Source organism: Triticum aestivum, chromosome 4B (assembly GCF_018294505.1).
Source record: "Triticum aestivum cultivar Chinese Spring chromosome 4B, IWGSC CS RefSeq v2.1, whole genome shotgun sequence".
NCBI classification, from domain to species: Eukaryota; Viridiplantae; Streptophyta; class Magnoliopsida; order Poales; family Poaceae; genus Triticum; species Triticum aestivum.
In genome coordinates, this window is record NC_057804.1 from 58,852,099 (window position 1) to 58,874,272 (window position 22,174).

The 22,174-nt window shown below is 46.7% G+C and overlaps 1 protein-coding gene across 1 annotated transcript; it reads right to left on the reverse strand.

The window, feature by feature from the left end:
- Positions 1 to 526: 526 nt before the first annotated feature.
- On the reverse strand, positions 527 to 1,560 carry LOC123091003 (STS14 protein). Its single transcript, XM_044512392.1, has one exon. The coding sequence runs from the start codon at positions 1,392 to 1,394 to the stop codon at positions 837 to 839; it is 558 nt and encodes a 185-aa protein (XP_044368327.1). The 5' UTR covers positions 1,395 to 1,560; the 3' UTR covers positions 527 to 836.
- Between the last annotated feature and the right edge of the window lie 20,614 nt (positions 1,561 to 22,174).

The window sequence follows — 22,174 nt, forward strand, 5'->3', positions numbered from 1 at the left end:
CCTTCGTTCACAAATACAAAATATTTTGGATATTTCAATTTAAACTACATACAGATTGAAATGAATGGACAAACACATTAAAATGTGCCCTCGTAAAAAAATATTAAAATATGTTTATATACATTTGATCTAGAAAAAAAGTTAGAACATCTTATATTTGTGAACGGGAGTACTATTTTAAACTTAGTTCATGTCTCCATATCCATAAAAAAGTGCACGTCTGCAAGTCCAAACAAATGGGGTGAATGCCATGTGTAGATGCCATGAATCCAACCCACTGAGAACAATTTTCTTCGCGAACTGTGGTATCCCCACCCTACCAGGGTTCAAGTCCTGGTGCTCGCATTTATTTCTGGATTTATTTCAGGATTTTCGGCGATGCGCATTTCGTGGGAGGAGACGTTTCCATCGATGACGAGGTGGCTACAATGACTTCGTAAATTTCAAGATGATATGCCGGCTCAATCTTTCGGAGGTGCTCATAGTGATAGGGTGTGCATATGTGCGTTCATAGGGGTGTACCGTGTTAAAAACACAATTTTCTTCTCCGATAACAAGTTCACCCTCGGAAGTCGGAACTCGCCGAGAACATGACAAGTTCATTTTCCACACAATATGCTAGGCACGTCACCACATGAGTTTCTTATATCTAAGCAGTAGTTATTCTAGGCACCACAAGTTCGCAACACAAATCATCCATAACTGAACCAGAGATACGAAGCTAGATCGTACTTGTAACTCTAACAATGATCGATGCTCCGGCGCGGGCGGCGACGGCCCCAACGCAGAGGCGACACCACCAGCCTGACACGCCGGCAGCCCAGCCCGGCCGGCCGCTAGTAGGGGCTCTCGCCCTTCACGTTGCCGTGCGGGTTGTAGAGGCAGAGCGTGAGCGTGGCGCCGGAGGCGCAGCTGGCCTGCGCGCAGCCGACCTCCGCGGTGCGGCGCCACACCACCTGCGTGTAGGTGCCGCACTGCTGGCCGGCGGCGCAGGTGTTGTTGGCGTGGGTGTAGTACTTCCCCTGCGCCACCCAGGAGGCCACCACCTCGGCCGGGCGCGCGCGGTAGCTCGCCCACCCCTGGTTCGCGCCGTAGGGGCTGGCGCCCATGTCCGCGAACGCGCAGTTCTTCTGCTTCTGCTGCTGGGACGAGGTCCACGCCGCCGCCGCCGTCAGGTCGGCGCTCCACCGCAGCGCGGCCACGCCGACCGCCGCGCGCGCCTTGTTGTGCGGCGCCAGGAACTCGTCCGCCGTCGCCGTAGCGTTTGCCGCCGCCGCCGCCTGCGCCTTGCCGACCGCCAGCGCGCGGCCGCCGTAGGCCGGCGCGGCGCACAGCGCGAGGAGGACGAGAAGGCACGCCGTGGCCGCCGCGTGGTGGCGGCTCTGGGGAGCCATGAGATCTGGGGTGGGTGAGGCCAGTAATGGCGAGCAGTGGGCAGTGAAGTGAGAGCACTGGGCGTGAGCGAGTGAGTGGACAGTGGAGTGTGCGCGCGAGGGATTGTCAGCTAGCGAGTTAAGAAGCTCAGCGGGAACCGGCAGCAGCGAGCGATGGCTACGCGGCAGTCGCTGGTTCGCTGGTGCCGCGGCGATGGCTCACTTGTACTCCTACATTGGAGTGGCCAAATTCACTGTTTTGACCTTTTTCCTTAACTTAAGCATGATTTGACCCTATGTGCAAAAGTTTTTCGGATCTGACCTTTTTTCTATCGTCATTGTCTATGACGGTAGGCTAACACGGCCTACCGCCAAGGTCTTTGGCGGTAGGACTTAATTACACCGTCACGTCTGTTCGATGTGAAAAAGGACCCTACTGCCATGGTCTTTGGCGGTAGGGGCATCTATGTAATTATAATAAAGGCACGCATGCAATAAAAAATTCATTTTTTGCAAAAAGGACCCTACCGCCATAGACTATGGCGGTAGGGTTACACGTCCTACCGCCATCGACTGCGGCGGTAGGGTTCTTTCTGCAAAAAATGAAAGCGATGGTGCAGGTAAGTCTTACTGTCAAAGACCTTGGCGGTAGGGTGTGTTATCGTCATAAATAATGGCGATAGAAAAAAGGTCAGATCCGAAAAAGGAGTTGGTGATGTTGGGGACGCGACGCCACAGCTCGTGTACGGGTGCATGGCGTGCGCCATCCCGGCCCGATCCCGCGGCTGGCAAGTGGAGGGAGGAGCGCGGAACCTGGCGAGATCCGGGGGGTTGTTGGGTCGCCTGTGGGTGCGTGTCAGTGCCCCGCCCAGCATCTGATGCGGTTTTTCCCGTGTCGAGATCCAGATCAGCACGGCGTCCCCAGGCTTGGACGGACGCAACCGGGCCGGTGCCGAGCGCGTGAGGGGGTGCGGCGATCGGCTGCGTGACCTGAGCTGAGCTGTTGGGGCTAGCAATGGGGATTGTGCACGTCGGGGAAGCAGATACGCAGTAGTCACGAAGAGGCGTGGATAGATCCAAGACCAAGTTGATGGGTTGGGACTTCGGGGCGAAAATACGGAATGATTCTGGTCGAGGACGATTCGGCGGGCACTGTGAAGATGCGTGCAGAAAATAGTGAGATTATTCGGTTAGGCAACTTGCTAGACGTGCTGCTGTGTACGAAGTTCAGATCAGTGTTTTTATTAGGGGCAACGATCTGCGCCGGCGCACCGGCCCAATTGTTGGGCCGGTCAAGCCCCAGCCGCCCGATCCGCGAGCTCGAGCCGTCAGATCTGTTTCCTCGCGTCCCCTTCCCCCGCGTTGACTTCTTCTTTCTCTCCTTCTTCTCCACCGCGCCCCCACCCCAGCCGCTCCTGCCGCCGGCGACTAGCCCCCTCACCTGGACCTCCCCCCCCCTAGTCCCACGCTGCTGGATGCGCTCTTCGTCGCCGCCAATCGCCGTCCCCGTCGCTGTCGCTGTCGCATCATCCATACTCACCCCCCGGTCCAGCAGAAAGCCCCCCTTGTAGCAAAAAAGGCGCCGTCTTGAAGCACACCGGCACCCCCTGTCGTTGCAACACCTAGCAGCCTCCATCGTCGTTGCACCGTCGTGTCGCCGATGCAGCTCTCAACGTCGCCGCTCGCTGCCATTGACGAGTCAGGTTGAAACTTTTTATCTCATCGGTTGAAGCTTTTCTCTATGCCTGTTGAAGCTTTTCTCGCGGATTGAAGCTTTCCACCATGCCAATTGAAGCTTTTTTCACCTGAGCTTGAAGCTTTTTTCACAAAGGCTTGCAGCTTTTTACTCTGCAGTTGCAACAAAACACACAGAGAGACGTCGTGGTCGTCGTCGAGGAGGATTTTCTCAATCTCTGTTTGAAGCTTTTTCATCTGCGGGTTGAAGCTTTTTGTCAAAACGGTTGTAACTTTTCCTGCATTTCGTTGTCTGGTTGAAACTTTTTTATCTACTGGATGTAGCTTTTGTGTCCATGGTTGTAGCACGGGGAAACGCCGTTTGCAACTCTCCCAGTACCGCGGTTGCAGCTCCTCCCCCGTGGCCATGGTTGTAGCACGGGCACCTCGGTCCTCCCGGCGTTTTGCCTGTCGCCGGTTGCAACAAAAGGGGAAGAGAGGAGGAGGAAGAGGGAAGAGAGGGAGAAGGAAGAAAAAGGAGGTGGGAATGAGAGCGGGGCTGCAACCTCTACATCCATGGGCGACGGCGAGCTGCTCCACGCGCTACAATGGAGGAGGCGAGATGGGATCAGGCGGAGGCGGAAGGAAGAAGAAGCAAAGAAAAAGAAAAAAAAGAAAGAAAAACGTTTGGGTCAACTAAGCGCGCGCGTGCCAGCGTGTCCCACGCGTGAAAAAAAGGAAGAGACCGGCCGAGCGCTTCGGCCGGCGCACCATCCCCAAACACTTCCCTTTTATTAGGCTGTTCAGATCAGTGCTGCTACGGTCTCTTATTTTTTAGAACAATCCCACTCCACTTTATTCAATGATCATTACAATATCATGGGGAACTCCTAGCCATAAGCGGCGTCCCACCCTAAGAGAAAGCGAAACTTTTGCAACATTTTTTTTAAGGGAAACTTTTGCAACATAATGGGCTTCAAAATTACAATTTCTACTTTCATGGCTAAAACGGCAATCGTCAAATTCGGTTCTCCTTGCATTGATCTCGCGGACAATGGTTGTGTTGGATCCTCCACTCCTATCTTCGATTTCCTCTACTGCCGATAAGCAATCTGATGCAACAAAAAAGTCGCCGAATAAGCAGATCATTGGCCAATGCTTGCGCTCCCCTGCATACCAAAGTCTACAAAATCAATGGATCCAAAATATGCGAGAAGACCATAGCTAAAGAGTTCCTGGGGTTCTGAATCTCAGATGTTTGTGGCTTTGAGTCCAAACTACTGAGCTATTCGATTAATCTTTTGATAAACAAATGGGTCGAGAGAGGAGACTTGAATTCAGATTCGTGAATTGCCTTCAACCTCGAAGACCACATCGCACACAGGGAAATAACCACTCAAACAAAATCAGCATATGATGGTGAACCAATCAACTCGAACAGCCAATTCCTTGCGCTTATTACGTTAGTGTGTATCAAATGCTCAACCAGGCCCTCATCATCCATAGCCAAATGCCCTAGGCATCGAACACTCCAGTAGCGAGTATCTCCATGAATCAACCATGCCACAAAGACTGCAGTTTGGCGTATCCACCATATTCCCGTGGTCGAGAACATCATATGCAGGCAGTGAGTGTTGACCTAATCGCCACAAGAAGGGTCGTATTTTTGTTGGGACTTGAGTGTGCCAAAGTGAAACCCAATCCTTCTGTACCCAAGCGGTACTAGAAGAACCCGAGGTCTCTTCTAGCCAGCCTCCTCTGTTAAATTTTGTATGGACTAAGAGCATCTCTAGCAGACCCTTAAAGGGTGCCGACACACAAAATAACCGCCCATTTAAGGTTTCAAGCAAAAAAGTGCCCCGGCCAGACACCGTACCGGTCCGCGAACTGTAAAAAATATTGCGGGGCACGAAAAAACTTCAACCTCAACCTTTAGATTCATGGAGCGGGAGGCCGACCCGAGCTTGACTCCTATCAGCTGCAAGATTTGGCGGGAGAGACATTTCTGCACGGTCTTCCTGCTTCCCTTTCCCTCCGCTGCCAACCACCTCCCTCCGCCTGCTCCGGAGCACCTTCTTCGGCTTCCCTCCACTGCAATGGAAGCCTCTCAGCCGTCGGCCGTCACCGTGGATGCCATCCACGCGTCACCCCCTTCGACAGATCTCGTCGCCGGCCATGCCGCGCCCGTCACCGTTCAAGGCTCCATCGCGCCACCCCGCAAGCGGTAGGGCAACATTGTCGTCCAGGGCGGTGCTCCCGCAGGCCCCACCGGGAAGGCACGCGCGCCCGCCGGCCCCGCCCCTCCGATGCGAATTTGGTCCAGCACCCGCTGGCGAAAAAGGGGAAGGCTTCTGGTGTGAAACGCAAGAAGCTCGTCGGAAGAGCTACCCCGCCAACACCTCCCTCGTTTGCTCCGGCAAGATTTGCCCCGACAATGCCCGCCGATGGCGCTGCTGCCGCCGCCCTCGAGGTGTTCGACGGAATGGGCGCAAGGTATGATGCTTCGATTTCTTGCACTTCTTTCACTTTTGTTCATTCCGCTTGTTTGTGACTTGTCGAGTGAATTTGTAGCGCCGGTATGCATGATGCGACCGCCGACTTCATGCAAATGTTGGACGACAACACCGTCGACATCGATAGCCCTGATCGGTGAGTATGGTTACAACGAGATGGATGGTGGCGTGCACGGTCACAGGGAAGAAGATGATGTGGAGGAGGTTGACGATGGGGTGTATGACGAAGCACAAGCAAAACGCGCAAGATTGAAGAACTACACTCCATTGGAAGACAAAGTCTTGATCAAGGCTTGGGAATCTGTGTCTCTTGATGCGTGCACCGGCACCGACCAAACCACCAAGCGGTATTGGCAAAGGATCGAGGATCAATACCTCTGCATGATGGCAAAGTTGTTGGGGAACGTAGTAATTTCAAAATTTTCCTACGCACACGCAAGATCATGGTGATGCATAGCAACGAGAGGGGAGAGTGTTGTCCACGTACCCTCGTAGACCGTAAGCGGAAGCGTTATGACAACGCGGTTGATGTAGTCGTACGTCTTCACGATCCGACCGATCCAAGCACCGAACGTACGGCACCTCCGACTTCAGCACACGTTCAGCTCGATGACGATCCCCGGACTCCGATCCAGCAAAGTGTCGGGGATGAGTTCCGTCAGCACGACGGCGTGGTGACGATGATGATATTCTACCGGCGCGGGGCTTCGCCTAAACTCTGCGACGATATGACCGAGGTGGAATATGGTGGAGGGGGGCACCGCACACGGCTAAGGAACAATCTTGAAGATCAACTTGTGTGTTCTAGGTGTTGGGGAACGTAGTAATTTCAAAAAAATTCCTACGCACACGCAAGATCATGGTGATGCATAGCAACGAGTGGGGAGAGTGTAATCTACATACCCTTGTAGACCGAAAGCGAAAGCGTTAGAACAACGCGGTTGATGTAGTCGTACGTCTTCACGGCCCAACCGATCAAGCACCGAAACTACGGCACCCCCGAGTTCTAGCACACGTTCAGCTCGATGACGTCCCTCGAACTCCGATCCAGCCGAGTGTCGAAGAAGAGTTCCGTTAGCACAACGGCGTGGTGACGATCTTGATGTTCTACCGTCGCAGGGCTTCGCCTAAGCACCGCTACAATATTATCGAGGAGGACTATGGTGGAGGGGGGCACCGCACACGGCTAATAGATCTCAAAGATCAATTGTTGTTGTCTTTGGGGTGCCCCCCTGCCCCCATATATATAGGAGCAAGGGGGGAGGCGGCCAGCCTATGGAGGAGGCGCACCAAGGGGGGAGTCCTACTCCCACCGGGAGTAAGACTCCTCCTTTCCTTGTTGGAGAAGAAAAGAGGAGGAGAGGGAGAAGGAAAAAGGGGGCTGCCCCCCTTGTCCAATTCGGACCAGAGGGGGGCGCAGGCCTCCTTCCTTTTGGCCTCTCTTCTCTATTCCCGTATGGCCCAATAAGGCCCATATACTTCCCGGCGAATTCCCGTAACTCTCCGGTACTCCGAAAAATACCCGAACCACTCAGAACCTTTCCGAACTCCGAATATAGTCGTCCAATATATCGATCTTTACGTCTCGACCATTTTGAGACTCCTCGTCATGTCCCCGATCTCATCCGGGACTCCGAACTCCTTCGGTACATCAAAATTCATAAACTCATAATATAACTGTCATCGAAACCTTAAGCGTGCGGATCCTACGGGTTCGAGAACAATGTAGACATGACCTAGAACTATTCTCGGTCAATAACCAATAGCGGAACCTAGATGCTCATATTGGCTCCTACATATTCTGCGAAGATCTTTATCGGTCAAACCGCATAACAACATACGTTATTCCCTTTGTCATCGGTATGTTACTTGCCCGAGATTCGATCATCGGTATCCAATACCTAGTTCAATCTCGTTACTGGCAAGTCTCTTTACTCGTTACGTAATGCATCATTTCGTAACTAACTCATTAGCTACATTGCTTGCAAGGCTTATAGTGATGTGCATTACCGAGAGGGCCCAGAGATACCTCTCCGACAATCGGAGTGACAAAACCTAATCCTGAAATATGCCAACCCAACATGTACCTTTGGAGACACCTGCAGTACTCCTTTATAATCACCCAGTTACGTTGTGATGTTTGGTAGCACCCAAAGTGTTCCTTCGGTAAACGGGAGTTGCATAATCTCATAGTTACAGGAACATGTATAAGTCATGAAGAAAGCAACAGCAACATACTAAACGATCAAGTGCTAAGCTAACGGAATGGGTCAAGTCAATCACATCATTCTCCTAATGATGTGATCCCGTTAATCAAATGACAACTCTTTTGTCCATGGTTAGGAAACATAACCATCTTTGATAAACGAGCTAGTCAAGTAGAGGCATACTAGTGACACTATGTTTGTCTATGTATTCACACATGTATTATATTTCCGGTTAATACAATTCTAGCATGAATAATAAACATTTATCATGATATGAGGAAATAAATAATAACTTTATTATTGCCTCTAGGGCATGTTTCCTTCACTAGGGTGCCCCCTGCCCCCGTATATAAAGGAGGGAGGGGGGAGGTGCGGCCGGCCCCCTAGGGGTGCGCCTGGAGGAGTCCTACTCCCATCGGGAGTAGGACTCCCCCCTCTTGCCTTGGTGGAGAAGGAAAGGGGGAGGGGAAAGAGAAAAAGGGGGGCACCCCCCGTCTTCCTTGTCCTATTCGGACTAGGAGGGGAGGGGGCGCGCGGCCGGCCCTGGCCGGCCCTCCTCTTCTCCCTCATGGCCCACTAAGGCCCATTAACCCCTTGGAGGGTTCCGGTAACCCCCCGATGTTCCGGTAAAATCCCGATTTCACCCGGAACCATTCCGATATCCAAATATAGGCTTCCAATATATCAATCTTTACGTCTCGACCATTTCGAGACTCCTCGTCATGTCCGTGATCACATACGGGACTCCGAACAACCTTCGGTACATCAAAACTTATAAACTCATAATAAAATTGTCATCGTAACGTTAAGCGTGCGGACCCTACGGGTTCGAGAACTATGTAGACATGACCTAGAACTATTCTCGGTCAATAACCAATAGCGGAACCTGGATGCTCATATTGGCTCCTACATATTCTGCGAAGATCTTTATCGGTCAAACCGCATAACAACATACGGTGTTCCCTTTGTCATCGGTATGTTACTTGCCCGAGATTCGATCGTCGGTATCCAATTGTTGGGGAACGTAGCAGAAATTCAAAATTTTCCTACGAGTCACCAAGATCTATCTATGGAGAGACTAGCAACGAGGGGAAGGAGAGTGCATCTACATACCCTTGTAGATCGCTAAGCGGAAGCGTTCAAGAGAACGGGGTTGAAGGAGTCGTAGTCGTCGTGATCCAAATCACCGGAGATCCTAGTGCCGAACGGACGGCACCTCCGCATTCAACACACGTACAACCCGGTGACGTCTCCCATGCCTTGATCCAGCAAGGAGAGAGGGAGAGGTTGAGGAAGACTCCATCCAGCAGCAGCACGACGGCGTGGTGGTGGTGGAGGAGCGTGGCAATCCTGCAGGGCTTCGCCAAGCACCGCGGGAGAGGAGGAGGACTTGGGAGAGGGGGAGGGCTGCGCCAGAACTTCGTGTGAAGCTCCCATGCACCTCCCCACTATATATAGGGGTGGAGGGGCTGGTTTCTTGCTCTCCAAGTCCATTTGGGGCATTGGCAAAGGTGGGAGGAAAGAAATCCCATCATTTCCTTCCCCACCAATTTTTATCCCCCTTTTTAGGGATCTTGATCTTATCCCTTCGGGATATGATCTTATTCCTTCTAAGGGGGGATCTTGGTGCGCCTTGACCAGGGGTGTGGGGCCTTACCCCCACTACCCACGTTCATGTGGGTCCCCCCATGCAGGTGGGCCCCACTCCGGAACCTTCTAGAACCTTCCCGATACAATACCGAAAAATCCTGAACATTTTCCGGTGGCCAAAATAGGACTTCCCATATATAAATCTTTACCTCCGGACCATTCCGGAACTCCTCGTGATGTCCGGGATCTCATCCGAGACTCCGAACAATATTCGGTAACCACATACAAACTTCCTTTATAACCCTAGCATCATCGAACCTTAAGTGTGCAGACCCTACGGGTTCGGGAACCATGTAGACATGACCGAGACGTTCTCCGGTCAATAACCAACAGCGGGATATGGATACCCATGTTGTCTCCCACATGTTCCATGATGATCTCATCGGATGAATCACGATGTCAAGGACTCAATCGATCCCGTATACAATTCCCTTTGTCTTGCGGTATAGTACTTGCCCGAGATTCGATCGTCGGTATCCCGATACCTTGTTCAATCTCGTTACCGGCAAGTCTCTTTACTCGTTCCGTAACACATCATCCCGTGATCAACCCCTTGGTCACATTGTGCACATTATGATGATGTCCTACCGAGTGGGCCCAGAGATACCTCTCCGTTTACACGGAGTGACAAATCCCACTCTCGATTCGTGCCAACCCAACAAACACTTTCGGAGATACCTGTAGTGCACCTTTATAGACACCCAGTTACGTTGTGACGTTTGGTACACCCAAAGCATTCCTACGGTATCCGGGAGTTGCACAATCTCATGGTCTAAGGAAAATATACTTGACATTAGAAAAGCTTTAGCATACGAACTACACGATCTTTGTGCTAGGCTTAGGATTGGGTCTTGTCCATCACATCATTCTCCTAATGATGTGATCCCGTTATCAACGACATCTAATGTCCATGGTCAGGAAACCGTAACCATCTATTGATCAACGAGCTAGTCAACTAGAGGCTTACTAGGGACATGGTGTTGTCTATGTACCCACACATGTATCTGAGTTTCCTATCAATACAATTATAGCATGGATAATAAACGATTATCATGAACAAGGAAATATAATAATAATAACTAATTTATTATTGCCTCTAGGGCATATTTCCAACAGTCTCCCACTTGCACTAGAGTCAATAATCTAGTTCACATCGCCATGTGATTAACACTCACAGGTCACATCGCCATGTGACCAACATCCAAAGAGTTTACTAGTGTGACTAAACTAGTTCACATCATCATGTGATTAAGACTCAATGAGTTCTAGGGTTTGATCATGTTTTGCTTGTGAGAGAGGTTTTAGTCAACGGGTCTGCAACATTCAGATCCGTATGTACTTCGCAAATCTCTAGGTCATATTGTAAATATTGCTTCCACGCTCCACTTGGAGCTATTCCAAATGGTCGCTCCACTATACGTATTCGGTTTGCTACTCAGAGTCACTCGGATAGGTGTTAAAGCTTGCATCGACGTAACCCTTTACGCCGAACTCTTTATCACCTCCATAATCGAGAAACATGTCCTTATTTACTCCAAGGACAATTTTGACCGCTGTCCAATGATCCATTCCTAGATCATTCTTGTACCCCTTGACTGACTCATGGCAAGGCACACTTCCGGTGCGGTACACAACATAGCATACTAGAGCCTACGTCTGAAGCATAGGGGACGACATTCGTCCTTTCTCTCTCTTCTGCCGTGGTCGAGCTTTAACTCTTAACTTCATACCTTACAACTCAGGCAAGAACTCCTTCTTTGACTGATCCATCTTGAACACCTTCAAGATCATGTCAAGGTATGTGCTCATTTGAAAGTACCATTTAGTGTTTTTTGATCTATCCTCATAGATCTTGATGCTCAATGTTCAAGTAGCTTAATCCAGGTTTTCCATTGAAAAACACTTTTCAAATAACCATATATGCATTCCAGAAATTCTACATCATTTCTGATCAACAATATGTCAACAACATATACTCATCAGAAATTCTATAGTGCTCCCACTAACTTCTTTGGAAATACAAGTTTCTCATAAACTTTGTATAAACCCAAAATCTTTGATCATCTTATCAAAGTGCATATTCCAACTCCGAGATGCTTACTCCAGTCCATGGAAGGATCGCTGGAGCTAGCATACCTTTTAGCATCCTTAGGATCGACAAAACCTTTCTAATTGTATCAACCTTTCCTTACGAAAACTGGTAAGGAAACTCATTTTGACATCCATTTGCTAGATTTCATAAATGTAGCTAATGCTAACATGATTCCGACGGACTTAAGCATCGCTACGGATGATAAAATCTCATCGTAGTCAACTCCTTGAACTTGTGAAAAACTCTTCGCCACAAGTCGAGCTTCATAGACGGTGACATTACCGTCCACGTCCGTCTTCTTCTTAAAGATCCATTTATCTCAATGGCTTGCCGATCATCGGGAAAGTCCACCAAAGTCCATGCTTTGTTCTGATACATGGATCCTATCTCGGATTTCATGGCTTCTAACCATTTGTCGGAATTTGGGCCCACCATCGCTTCTCCATAGCTCATAGGTTCATTGTTGTCTAGCAACATGACCTCTAAGACAGGATTGCGTACCACTCTGAAGTAGTACGCGTCCTTGTCGACCTACGAGGTTCGGTAGTGACTTGATCCGAAGCATCATGATCACTATCATCAGCTTCTGCTTCAATTGGTGTAGGTGCCACATGAACAACTTCCTGTGCCCTGCTACACACTGGTTGAAGTGATGGTTCAATAACCTCATCAAGTCTCCACCATCCTCCCACTCAATTCTTTCGAGAGAAACTTTTCCTCGAGAAAGGACCTGTTTCTAGAAACAATTACTTTTGCTTCCGGATCTGAGGTAGGAGGTATACCCAACCATTTTGGGTATCCTATGAAGATGCATTTATCCGTTTTGGGTTCGAGCTTATCACGATGAAACTTTTTCACATAAGCATCGATACCCCAAACTTTCAAGAAACGACAGCTTAGGTTTCTCTAAACCATATTTCTCACGGTGTCATCTCAACGGAATTATGTGGTGCCCTATTAAAGTGAGTGCGGTTGTCTCTAATGCCTAACCCATGAACGATAGTGGTAATTCGATAAGAGACATCATGGTACGCACCATATCCAATAGGGTGCAACTATGATGTTCGGGCACACCATCACACTATGGTGTTCCAGGCGGTATTAATTGTGAAACAATTTCCACAATGTCTTAATTGCGTGCCAAAGCTCGTAACTCAGATACTCATCTCTATGATCATATCATAGAAATTTTATCCTCTTGTCACAATGATCTTCAACTTCACTCTGAAATTACTTGAACCATTCAATAATTCAGACTTGTGTTTCATCAAGTAAATATACTCAACATCTACTCGAATCATCTGTGAAGTGAGAACATAACGATATTCACTGCATGCCTCAACACTCATTGGACTGGACACATCAAAATGTGTTACTTCCAATAAGTTGCTATGTTGTTCCATCTTACTGAAAACGAGGCTTTTCAGTCATCTTGCCCATGTGGTATAATTTGCATATCTCAAGTGATTCAAAATCAAGTGAGTCCAAACGATCCATCTGCATGGAGTTTCTTCATGCGTATACACCAATAGACATGGTTCGCATGTCTCAAACTTTTCAAAAACGAGTGAGTCCAAAGATCCATCAACATGGAGCTTCTTCATGCGTTTTATACCAATATGACTTACATGGAAGTGCCACAAGTAAGTGGTACTATCATTACTATCTTATATCTTTTTAGGTGCAAGACCATTGAAGGTATTATTCAAATAAATAGAGTAACCATTATTCTCCTTAAATGAATAACCGTATTGCGATAGACATAATCCAATCATGTCTATGCTCAACGCAAACACCAAAAGACAATTATTTAGGTTTAATACTAATCTTGATGGTAGAGGGAGTGTGTGATGTTTGATCACATCAAACTTGGAAACACTTCCAACACATATCGTCAGCTCACCTTTAGCTAGTCTCCGTTTATTCCGTAGCCTTTTATTTCGAGTTACTAATACTTAGCAACCGAACCGGTATCTAATACCCTGGTGCTACTAGGGGTACTAGTAAAGTACACATTAACATAATGTATATCCAATATACTTCTATCGACCTTGCCAGCCTTCTCATCTACCAAGCATCTAGGGTGATTCTGCTCCAGTGGCTGTTCCCCTTATTACAGAAGCACTTAGTCTCGGGTTTGGGTTCAACCTTGGGTTTCTTCACTAGAGCAGCAGCTGATTTGCCGTTTCATGAAGTATCCCTTCTTTCCCTTGCCCTTCTTGAAACTAGTGGTTTCACCAACCATCAACAATTGATGCTCCTTCTTGATTTCTACTTTCGCGGTGTCAAACATCGTGAATACCTCAAGGATCATCATATCTATCCCTGATATGTTATAGTTCATCACGAAGCTCTAGCAGCTTGGTGGCAATGACTTTGGAGAAACATCACTATCTCATCTGGAAGATTAACTCCCACTTGATTCAAGTGATTGTTGCACTCAGACAATCTGAGCACAAGCTCAACGATTGAGCTTTTCTCCCTTAGTTTGCAGGCTAAGAAAATCGTCGGAGGTCTTATACTTCTTGACGTGGGCACGAGCCTGAAATCCCAATTTCAGCCCTCAAAACATCTCATATGTTCCGCGATGTTTCGAAAACGTCTTTGGTGCCTCAACTCTAAACCATTTAACTGAACTATCACGTAGTTATCAAAACGTGTATGTACGATGTTCGCAACATCTAAAGACGACGTTTGGGGTTCTGCACACTGAGCGGTGCATTAAGGACATAAGCTTTCTACTGATCGCATAATCGCTACTGACAACTTTCAACTATATTTTCTCTAGGAACATATCTAAAACAGTAGAACTAAAGCGCGAGCTATGACATAATTTGCAAAGGGCTTTTGACTATGTTCAGGATAATTAAGTTCATCTAATGAACTCCCACTCAGATAGACATCCCTCTAGTCATCTAAGTGATTACATGATCCGAGTCAACTAGGCCGTGTCCGATCATCACGTGAGACAGACTAGTCATCATCGGTGAACATCTTCATGTTGATCGTATCTACTATACGACTCATGCTCGACCTTTCGGTCTCTTGTGTTCCGAGGCCATGTCTGTACATGCTAGGCTCGTCAAGTCAACCTAAGTGTTTCGCGTGTGTAAATCTGGCTTACACCCGTTGTATGTGAACGTAAGAATCTATCACACCCGATCATCACGTGGTGCTTCGAAACGACGAACTTTCGCAACGTTGCACAGTTAGGGTGAACACTTTCTTGAAATTTTAATGAGGGATCATCTTATTTACTACCGTCGTTCTAAGCAAATAAGATGCATAAACATGATAAACATCACATGCAATCAAATAGTGACATGATATGGCCAATATCATTTTGCTCCTTTTGATCTCCATCTTCGGGGCTCCATGATCATCATCGTCACCAGCATGACACCATGATCTCCATCATCATGATCTCCATTATCGTGTCTCCATGAAGTTGTCTCGCCAACTTATTACTTCTACTACTATGGCTACCGGTTAGCAATAAAGTAAAGTAATTACATGGCGTTGTTCAATGACACGTAGGTCATACAATAAATTAAGACAACTCCTATGGCTCCTCCCGGTTGTCATACTCATCGACATGCAAGTCGTGATTCCTATTACAAGAACATGATCAATCTCATACATCACATATCATTCATCACATTCTTCTTGGCCATATCACATCACATAGCATACCCTGCAAAAACAAGTTAGACGTCCTCTAATTGTTGTTTGCATGTTTTACGTGGCTGCTATGGGTTTCTAGCAAGAACGTTTCTTACCTACGCAAAACCACAACATGATATGCCAATTGCTATTTACCCTTCATAAGGACCCTTTTCATCGAATCCGTTCCGACTAAAGTGGGAGAGACTGGCACCCGCTAGCCACCTTATGCACCAAGTGCATGTCAGTCGGTGGAACCTGTCTCACGTAAGAGTACGTGTAAGGTCGGTCCGGGCCGCTTCATCCCACAATACCGTTGAAACAAGATTGGACTAGTACGGTAAGCATATTGAACAAAATCAACGCCCACAACTAGTTTGTGTTCTACTCGTGCAAAGAATCTACGCAACAGACCTGGCTCTAATACCACTGTAGGGGAACGTAGCAGAAATTCAAAATTTTCCTACGAGTCACCAAGATCTATCTATGGAGAGACTAGCAACGAGGGTAAGGAGAGTGCATCTACATACCCTCGTAGATTGCTAAGCGGAAGCGTTCAAGAGAAAGGGGTTGAAGGAGTCGTACTCGCCGTGATCCAAATCACCGGAGATCCTAGTGCCGAACGGACGGCACCTCCGCGTTCAACACACGTACAGCCCGGTGACGTCTCCCATGCCTTGATCCAGCAAGGAGAGAGGGAGAGGTTGAGGAAGACTCCATCCAGCAGCAGCACGACGGCGTGGTGGTGGTGGAGGAGTGTGGCAATCCTGCAGGGCTTCGCCAAGCACCGCGGGAAAGGAGCAGGACTTGGGAGAGGGGGAGGGCTGCGCCAGAACTTCGTGTGAAGCTCCCATGCGCCTCCCCACTATATATAGGGGTGTAGGGGCTGGTTTCTTGCTCTCCAAGTCCATTGGGGCATTGGCAAAGGTGGGAGGAAAGAAATCCCATCATTTCCTTCCCCACCGATTGTTATCCCTCCTTTTTAGGGATCTTGATCTTATCCCTTCGGGATATGATCTTATTCCTTCTAAGGGGGGATCTTGGTGCGCCTTGACCAGGGGTGTGGGGCCTTACCCCCACTACCCACGTTCATGTGGGTCCCCCCATGCAGGTGGGCCCCACTCCGGAACCTTCTAGAACCTTCTCGGTACAATACCGAAAAATCCCGAACATTTTCCGGTGGCCAAAATAGGACTTCCCATATATAAAGCTTTACCTCCGGACCATTCCGGAACTCCTCGTGATGTCCGGGATCTCATCCGAGACTCCGAACAACATTCGGTAACCACATACAAACTTCCTTTATAACCCTAGCGTCGTCGAACCTTAAGTGTGTAGACCCTACGGGTTCGGGAACCATGTAGACATGACCGAGACGTTCTCCGGTCAATGACCAACAGCGGGATCTGGATACCCATGTTGGCTCCCACATATTCCATGATGATCTCATCGTATGAACCACGATGTCAAGGACTCAATCGATCCCGTATACAATTCCCTTTGTCTTGCGGTATAGTACTTGCCCGAGATTCGATCGTCGGTATCCCGATACCTTGTTCAATCTCGTTACCGGCAAGTCTCTTTACTCGTTCCGTAACACATCATCCCGTGATCAACCCCTTGGTCACATTGTGCACATTATGATGATGTCCTACCGAGTGGGCCCAGAGATACCTCTCCGTTTACACGGAGTGACAAATCCCACTCTCGATTCGTGCCAACCCAACAGACACTTTCGGAGATACCTGTAGTGCACCTTTATAGCCACCCAGTTACGTTGTGACGTTTGGTACACCCAAAGCATTCCTACGGTATCCGGGAGTTGCACAATCTCATGGTCTAAGGAAAAGATACTTGACATTAGAAAAGCTTTAGCATACGAACTACGCGATCTTTGTGCTAGGCTTATGATTGGGTCTTGTCCATCACATCATTCTCCTAATGATGTGATCCCGTTATCAATGACATCCAATGTCCATGGTTAGGAAACCGTAACCATCTATTGATCAACGAGCTAGTCAACTAGAGGCTTACTAGGGACATGGTGTTGTCTATGTACCCACACATGTATCTGAGTTTCCTATTATACAATTATAGCATGGATAATAAACGATTATCATGAACAAGGAAATATAATAATAATAACTAATTTATTATTGCCTCTAGGGCATATTTCCAACACCAATACCTAGTTCAATCTCGTTACTGGCAAGTCTCTTTACTCGTTACGTACTGCATCATTCCGTAACTAACTCATTAGCTACATTGCTTGCAAGGCTTATAGTGATGTGCATTACCGAGAGGGCCGAGAGATACCTCTTCGACAATCGAAGTGACAAAACCTAATCTCGAAATACGCCAACCCAACATGTACCTTTGGAGACACCTGTAGTACTCCTTTATAATCACCCAGTTACATTGTGACGTTTGGTAGCACCCAAAGTGTTCCTCCGGTAAACGGGAGTTGCATAATCTCATAGTTACATGAACATGTATAAGTCATGAAGAAAGCAATAACAATATACTAAATGATCAAGTGCTAGGCTAACGGAATGGGTCATGTCAATCACATCATTCTCCTAATGATGTGATCCCATTAATCAAATGACAATACATGTTTATGGTTAGGAAACATAACCATCTTTGATTAATGAGCTAGTCAAGTAGAGGCATACTAGTGACTATATGTTTGTCTATGTGTTCACACATGTATCATGTTTCCGGTTAATACAATTCTAGCATGAATAATAAAAAATTATCATGATATGAGGAAATAAATAATAACTTTATTATTGCCTCTAGAGCATATTTCCTTCAGTCTCCCACTTGCACTAGAGTCAATAATCTAGATTACACAGTAATGATTCTAACACCCATGGAGTCTTGGTGCTGATCATGTTTTGCTCGTGGAAGAGGCTTAGTCAATGGGTCTGCAACATTCAGATCCGTATGTATCTTGCAAATCTCTATGTCTCCCACCTGGACTTGGTCTCGGATGGAATTGAAGCGCCTCTTGATGTGCTTGGTCCTCTTGTGAAATCTGGATTCCTTTGCCAAGGCAATTGCACCAGTATTGTCACAGAAGATCTTCATTGGTCCCGATGCACTAGGTATGACACCTAGATCGGAAATGAACTCTTTCATCCAGACTCCTTCATTTGCTGCTTCCAAAGCAGCTATGTACTCCGCTTCACATGTAGATCCCGCCACGACGCTTTGTTTAGAACTACACCAACTAACAGCTCCACCGTTTAATAAAAACACGTATCCGGTTTGCGATTTAGAATCGTCCGGATCAGTGTCAAAGCTTGCATCGATGTAACCATTTACGACTAGCACTTTGTCACCTCCATATATGAGAAACATATCCTTAGTCCTTTTCAGGTATTTCAGGATGTTCTTGACCGTTGTCCAGTGATCCACTCCTGGATTACTTTGGTACCTTCCTGCCAAGCTTATTGCTAAGAAATCAGGTCTGGTACACAACATTGCATACATGATAGAGCCTATGGCTGAAGCATAGGGAACATCTTTCATTTTCTCTCTATCTTCTGCTGTGGTCGGGCATTGAGTCTGACTCAACTTCACACCTTGTAGTACGAGCAAGAACCCTTTCTTTGCCTGATCCATTTTGAATTTTTTCAAAACTTTATCAAGGTATGTGCTTTGTGAAAGTCCTATTAAGCGTCTTGATCTATCTCTATAAATCTTGATGCCTAATATATAAGCAGCTTCACCGAGGTCTTTCATAGAAAAACTTTTATTCAAGTATCCCTTTATGCTATCCAGAAATCTATATCATTTCCAATTAATAATATGTCATCTACATATAATATCAGAAATGCTACAGAGCTCCCACTCACTTTCTTGTAAATACAGGCTTCTCCAAAAGTCTGTATAAAACCATATGCTTTGATCACACTATCAAAGCGTTTATTCCAACTCCAAGATGCTTGCACCAGTCCATAAATGGATCGCTGGAGCTTGCACACTTTGTTAGCACCTTTTGGATCAACAAAACCTTCTGGCTGCATCATATACAACTCTTCTTTCAGAAATCCATTCAAGAATGCAGTTTTGACATCCATTTGCCAAATTTCATAATCATAAAATGCAGCAATTGATAACATGATTCGGACAGACTTAAGCATCGCTACGGGTGAGAAAGTCTCATCGTAGTCAACCCCTTGAACTTGCCAAAAACCTTTCGCAACAAGTCGCGCTTTATAGACAGTTACATTACCATCAGCGTCAGTCTTCTTCTTAAAAATCCATTTATTCTCAATGGCTTGCCGATCATCGGGCAAGTCAACCAAAGTCCATACTTTGTTCTCATACATGGATCCCATCTCAGGTTTCATGGCCTCTAGCCATTTTGCGGAATCTGGGCTCATCATCGCTTCCTCATAGTTCGTAGGTTCATCATGGTCAAGTAACATGACTTCCAGAATAGGATTACCGTACCACTCTGGTGCGGATCTTACTCTGGTAGACCTACGAGGTTCAGTAGAAACTTGATCTGAAGTTTCATGATCAATATCATTAGCTTCCTCACTAACTGGTGTAGTTGTCACATGAACCGGTTCTTGTGATGAACTACTTTCTAATAAGGGAGCAGGTATAGTTACCTCATCAAGTTCTACTTTCCTCCCACTCACTTCTTTCGAGAGAAATTCCTTCTCTAGAAAGGATCCGAATTTAGCAACGAAAATCTTGCCCTCAGATCTGTGATAGAAGGTGTACCCAACAGTTTCTTTTGGGTATCCTATGAAGACACATTTCTCCGATTTGGGTTCAAGCTTATCTGGTTGAAGTTTCTTCACATAAGCATCGCAGACCCAAACTTTAAGAAACGACAACTTTGGTTTCTTGCCAAACCACAGTTCATGAGGTGTCGTCTCAACGGATTTTGATGGTGCCCTATTTAACGTGAATGCGGCCGTCTCTAAAGCATAACCCCAAAACGATAGCGGTAAATCAGTAAGAGACATCATAGATCGTACCATATCTAGTAAAGTATGATTACGACGTTCGGACACACCATTTCGTTGTGGTGTTCCGGGTGGCGTGAGTTGCGAAACTATTCCTCATTGTTTCAAATGTAAACCAAACTCGTAACTCAAATATTCTCCTCCACGATCAGATCGTAGAAATTTTATTTTCTTGTTACGATGATTTTCCACTTCACTCTGAAATTCTTTGAACTTTTCAAATGTTTCAGACTTGTGTTTCATTAAGTAGATATACCCATATCTACTCAAATCATCTGTGAAGGTGAGAAAATAACGATACCCGCCGCGAGCCTCAACATTCATTGGACCACAAACATCAGTATGTATGATTTCCAACAAATCAGTTGCTTGCTCCATAGTTCCGGAGAACGGCGTTTTAGTCATCTTGCCCATGAGGCACGGTTCGCAAGTACCAAGTGATTCATAATCAAGTGATTCCAAAAGCCCATCAGTATGGAGTTTCTTCATGCGCTTTACACCGATATGACCTAAACGGCAGTGCCACAAATAAGTTGCACTATCATTATCAACTCTGCATCTTTTGGTTTCAACACTATGAATATGTGTATCACTACTATCGAGATTCAATAAAAATAGACCACTCTTCAAGGGTGCATGACCATAAAAGATATTACTCATATAAATAGAACAACCATTATTCTCTGACTTAAATGAATAACCGTCTCGCATCAAACAAGATCTAGATATAATGTTCATGCTTAACGCTGGCACCAAATAACAATTATTTAGGTCTAAAACTAATCCCGATGGTAGATATAGAGGTAGCGTGCCGACCGCGATCACATCGACTTTGGAACCATTTCCCACGCGCATCGTCACCTCGTCCTTAGCCAATCTTCGCTTAATCCGTAGTCCCTGTTTCGAGTTGCAAATATTAGCAACAGAACCAGTATCAAATACCCAGGTACTACTGCGAGCATTAGTAAGGTACACATCCATAACATGTATATCACATATACCTTTGTTCACTTTGCCGTCCTTCTTATCCGCCAAATACTTGGGGCAGTTCCGCTTCCAATGTCCAGTCTGCTTGCAGTAGAAGCACTCAGTCTCATGCTTAGGTCCAGACTTGGGTTTCTTCTCTTGAGCAGCAACTTGTTTGCTGTTCTTCTTGAAGTTCCCCTTCTTCTTCCCTTTGCCCTTTTTCTTGAAACTGGTGGTCTTGTTGACCATCAACACTTGATGCTCCTTTTTGATTTCTACCTCCGTGGCTTTTAGCACTGCGAAGAGCTCGGGAATAGTCTTGTCCATCCCTTGCATATTATAGTTCATCACGAAGCTCTTGTAGCTTGGTGGCAATGATTGAAGAATTCTGTCAATGACACTATCATCAGGAAGATTAACTCCCAGTTGAATCAAGTGATTATTATACCCAGACATTTTGAGTATGTGTTCACTGACAGAACTATTCTCCTCCATCTTGCAGCTATAGAACTTATTGGAGACTTCATATCTCTCAATCCGGGCATTTGCTTGAAATATTAACTTCAACTCCTGGAACATCTCATATGCTCCATGACGTTCAAAACGTCGTTGAAGACCCAGTTCTAAGCCGTAAAGCATGGCACACTGAACTATCGAGTAGTCATCAGCTTTGCTCTGCCAGACGTTCTTAACGTCGTCAGTTGCATCAGCAGCAGGCCTGGCACCCAGCGGTGCTTCCAGGACGTAATTCTTCTGTGCAGCAATGAGGATAATCCTCAGGTTACGGACCCAGTCCGTGTAATTGCTACCATCATCTTTCAACTTTGCTTTCTCAAGGAACGCATTAAAATTCAACGGAACAACAGCACGAGCCATCTATATACAACAAACATAGACAAGCAAAATACTATCGGGTACTAAGTTCATGATAAATTTAAGTTCAATTAATCATATTACTTAAGAACTCCCACTTAGATAGACATCCCTCTAATCTTCTAAGTGATTACGTGATCCATATCAACTACACCATGTCCGATCGTCACGT

Excerpts from the sequence above, each read along its gene's own strand:
- LOC123091003 (XM_044512392.1), bottom strand. The coding sequence starts at position 1,394 with ATGGCTCCCCAGAGCCGCCACCACGCGGCGGCCACGGCGTGCCTTCTC.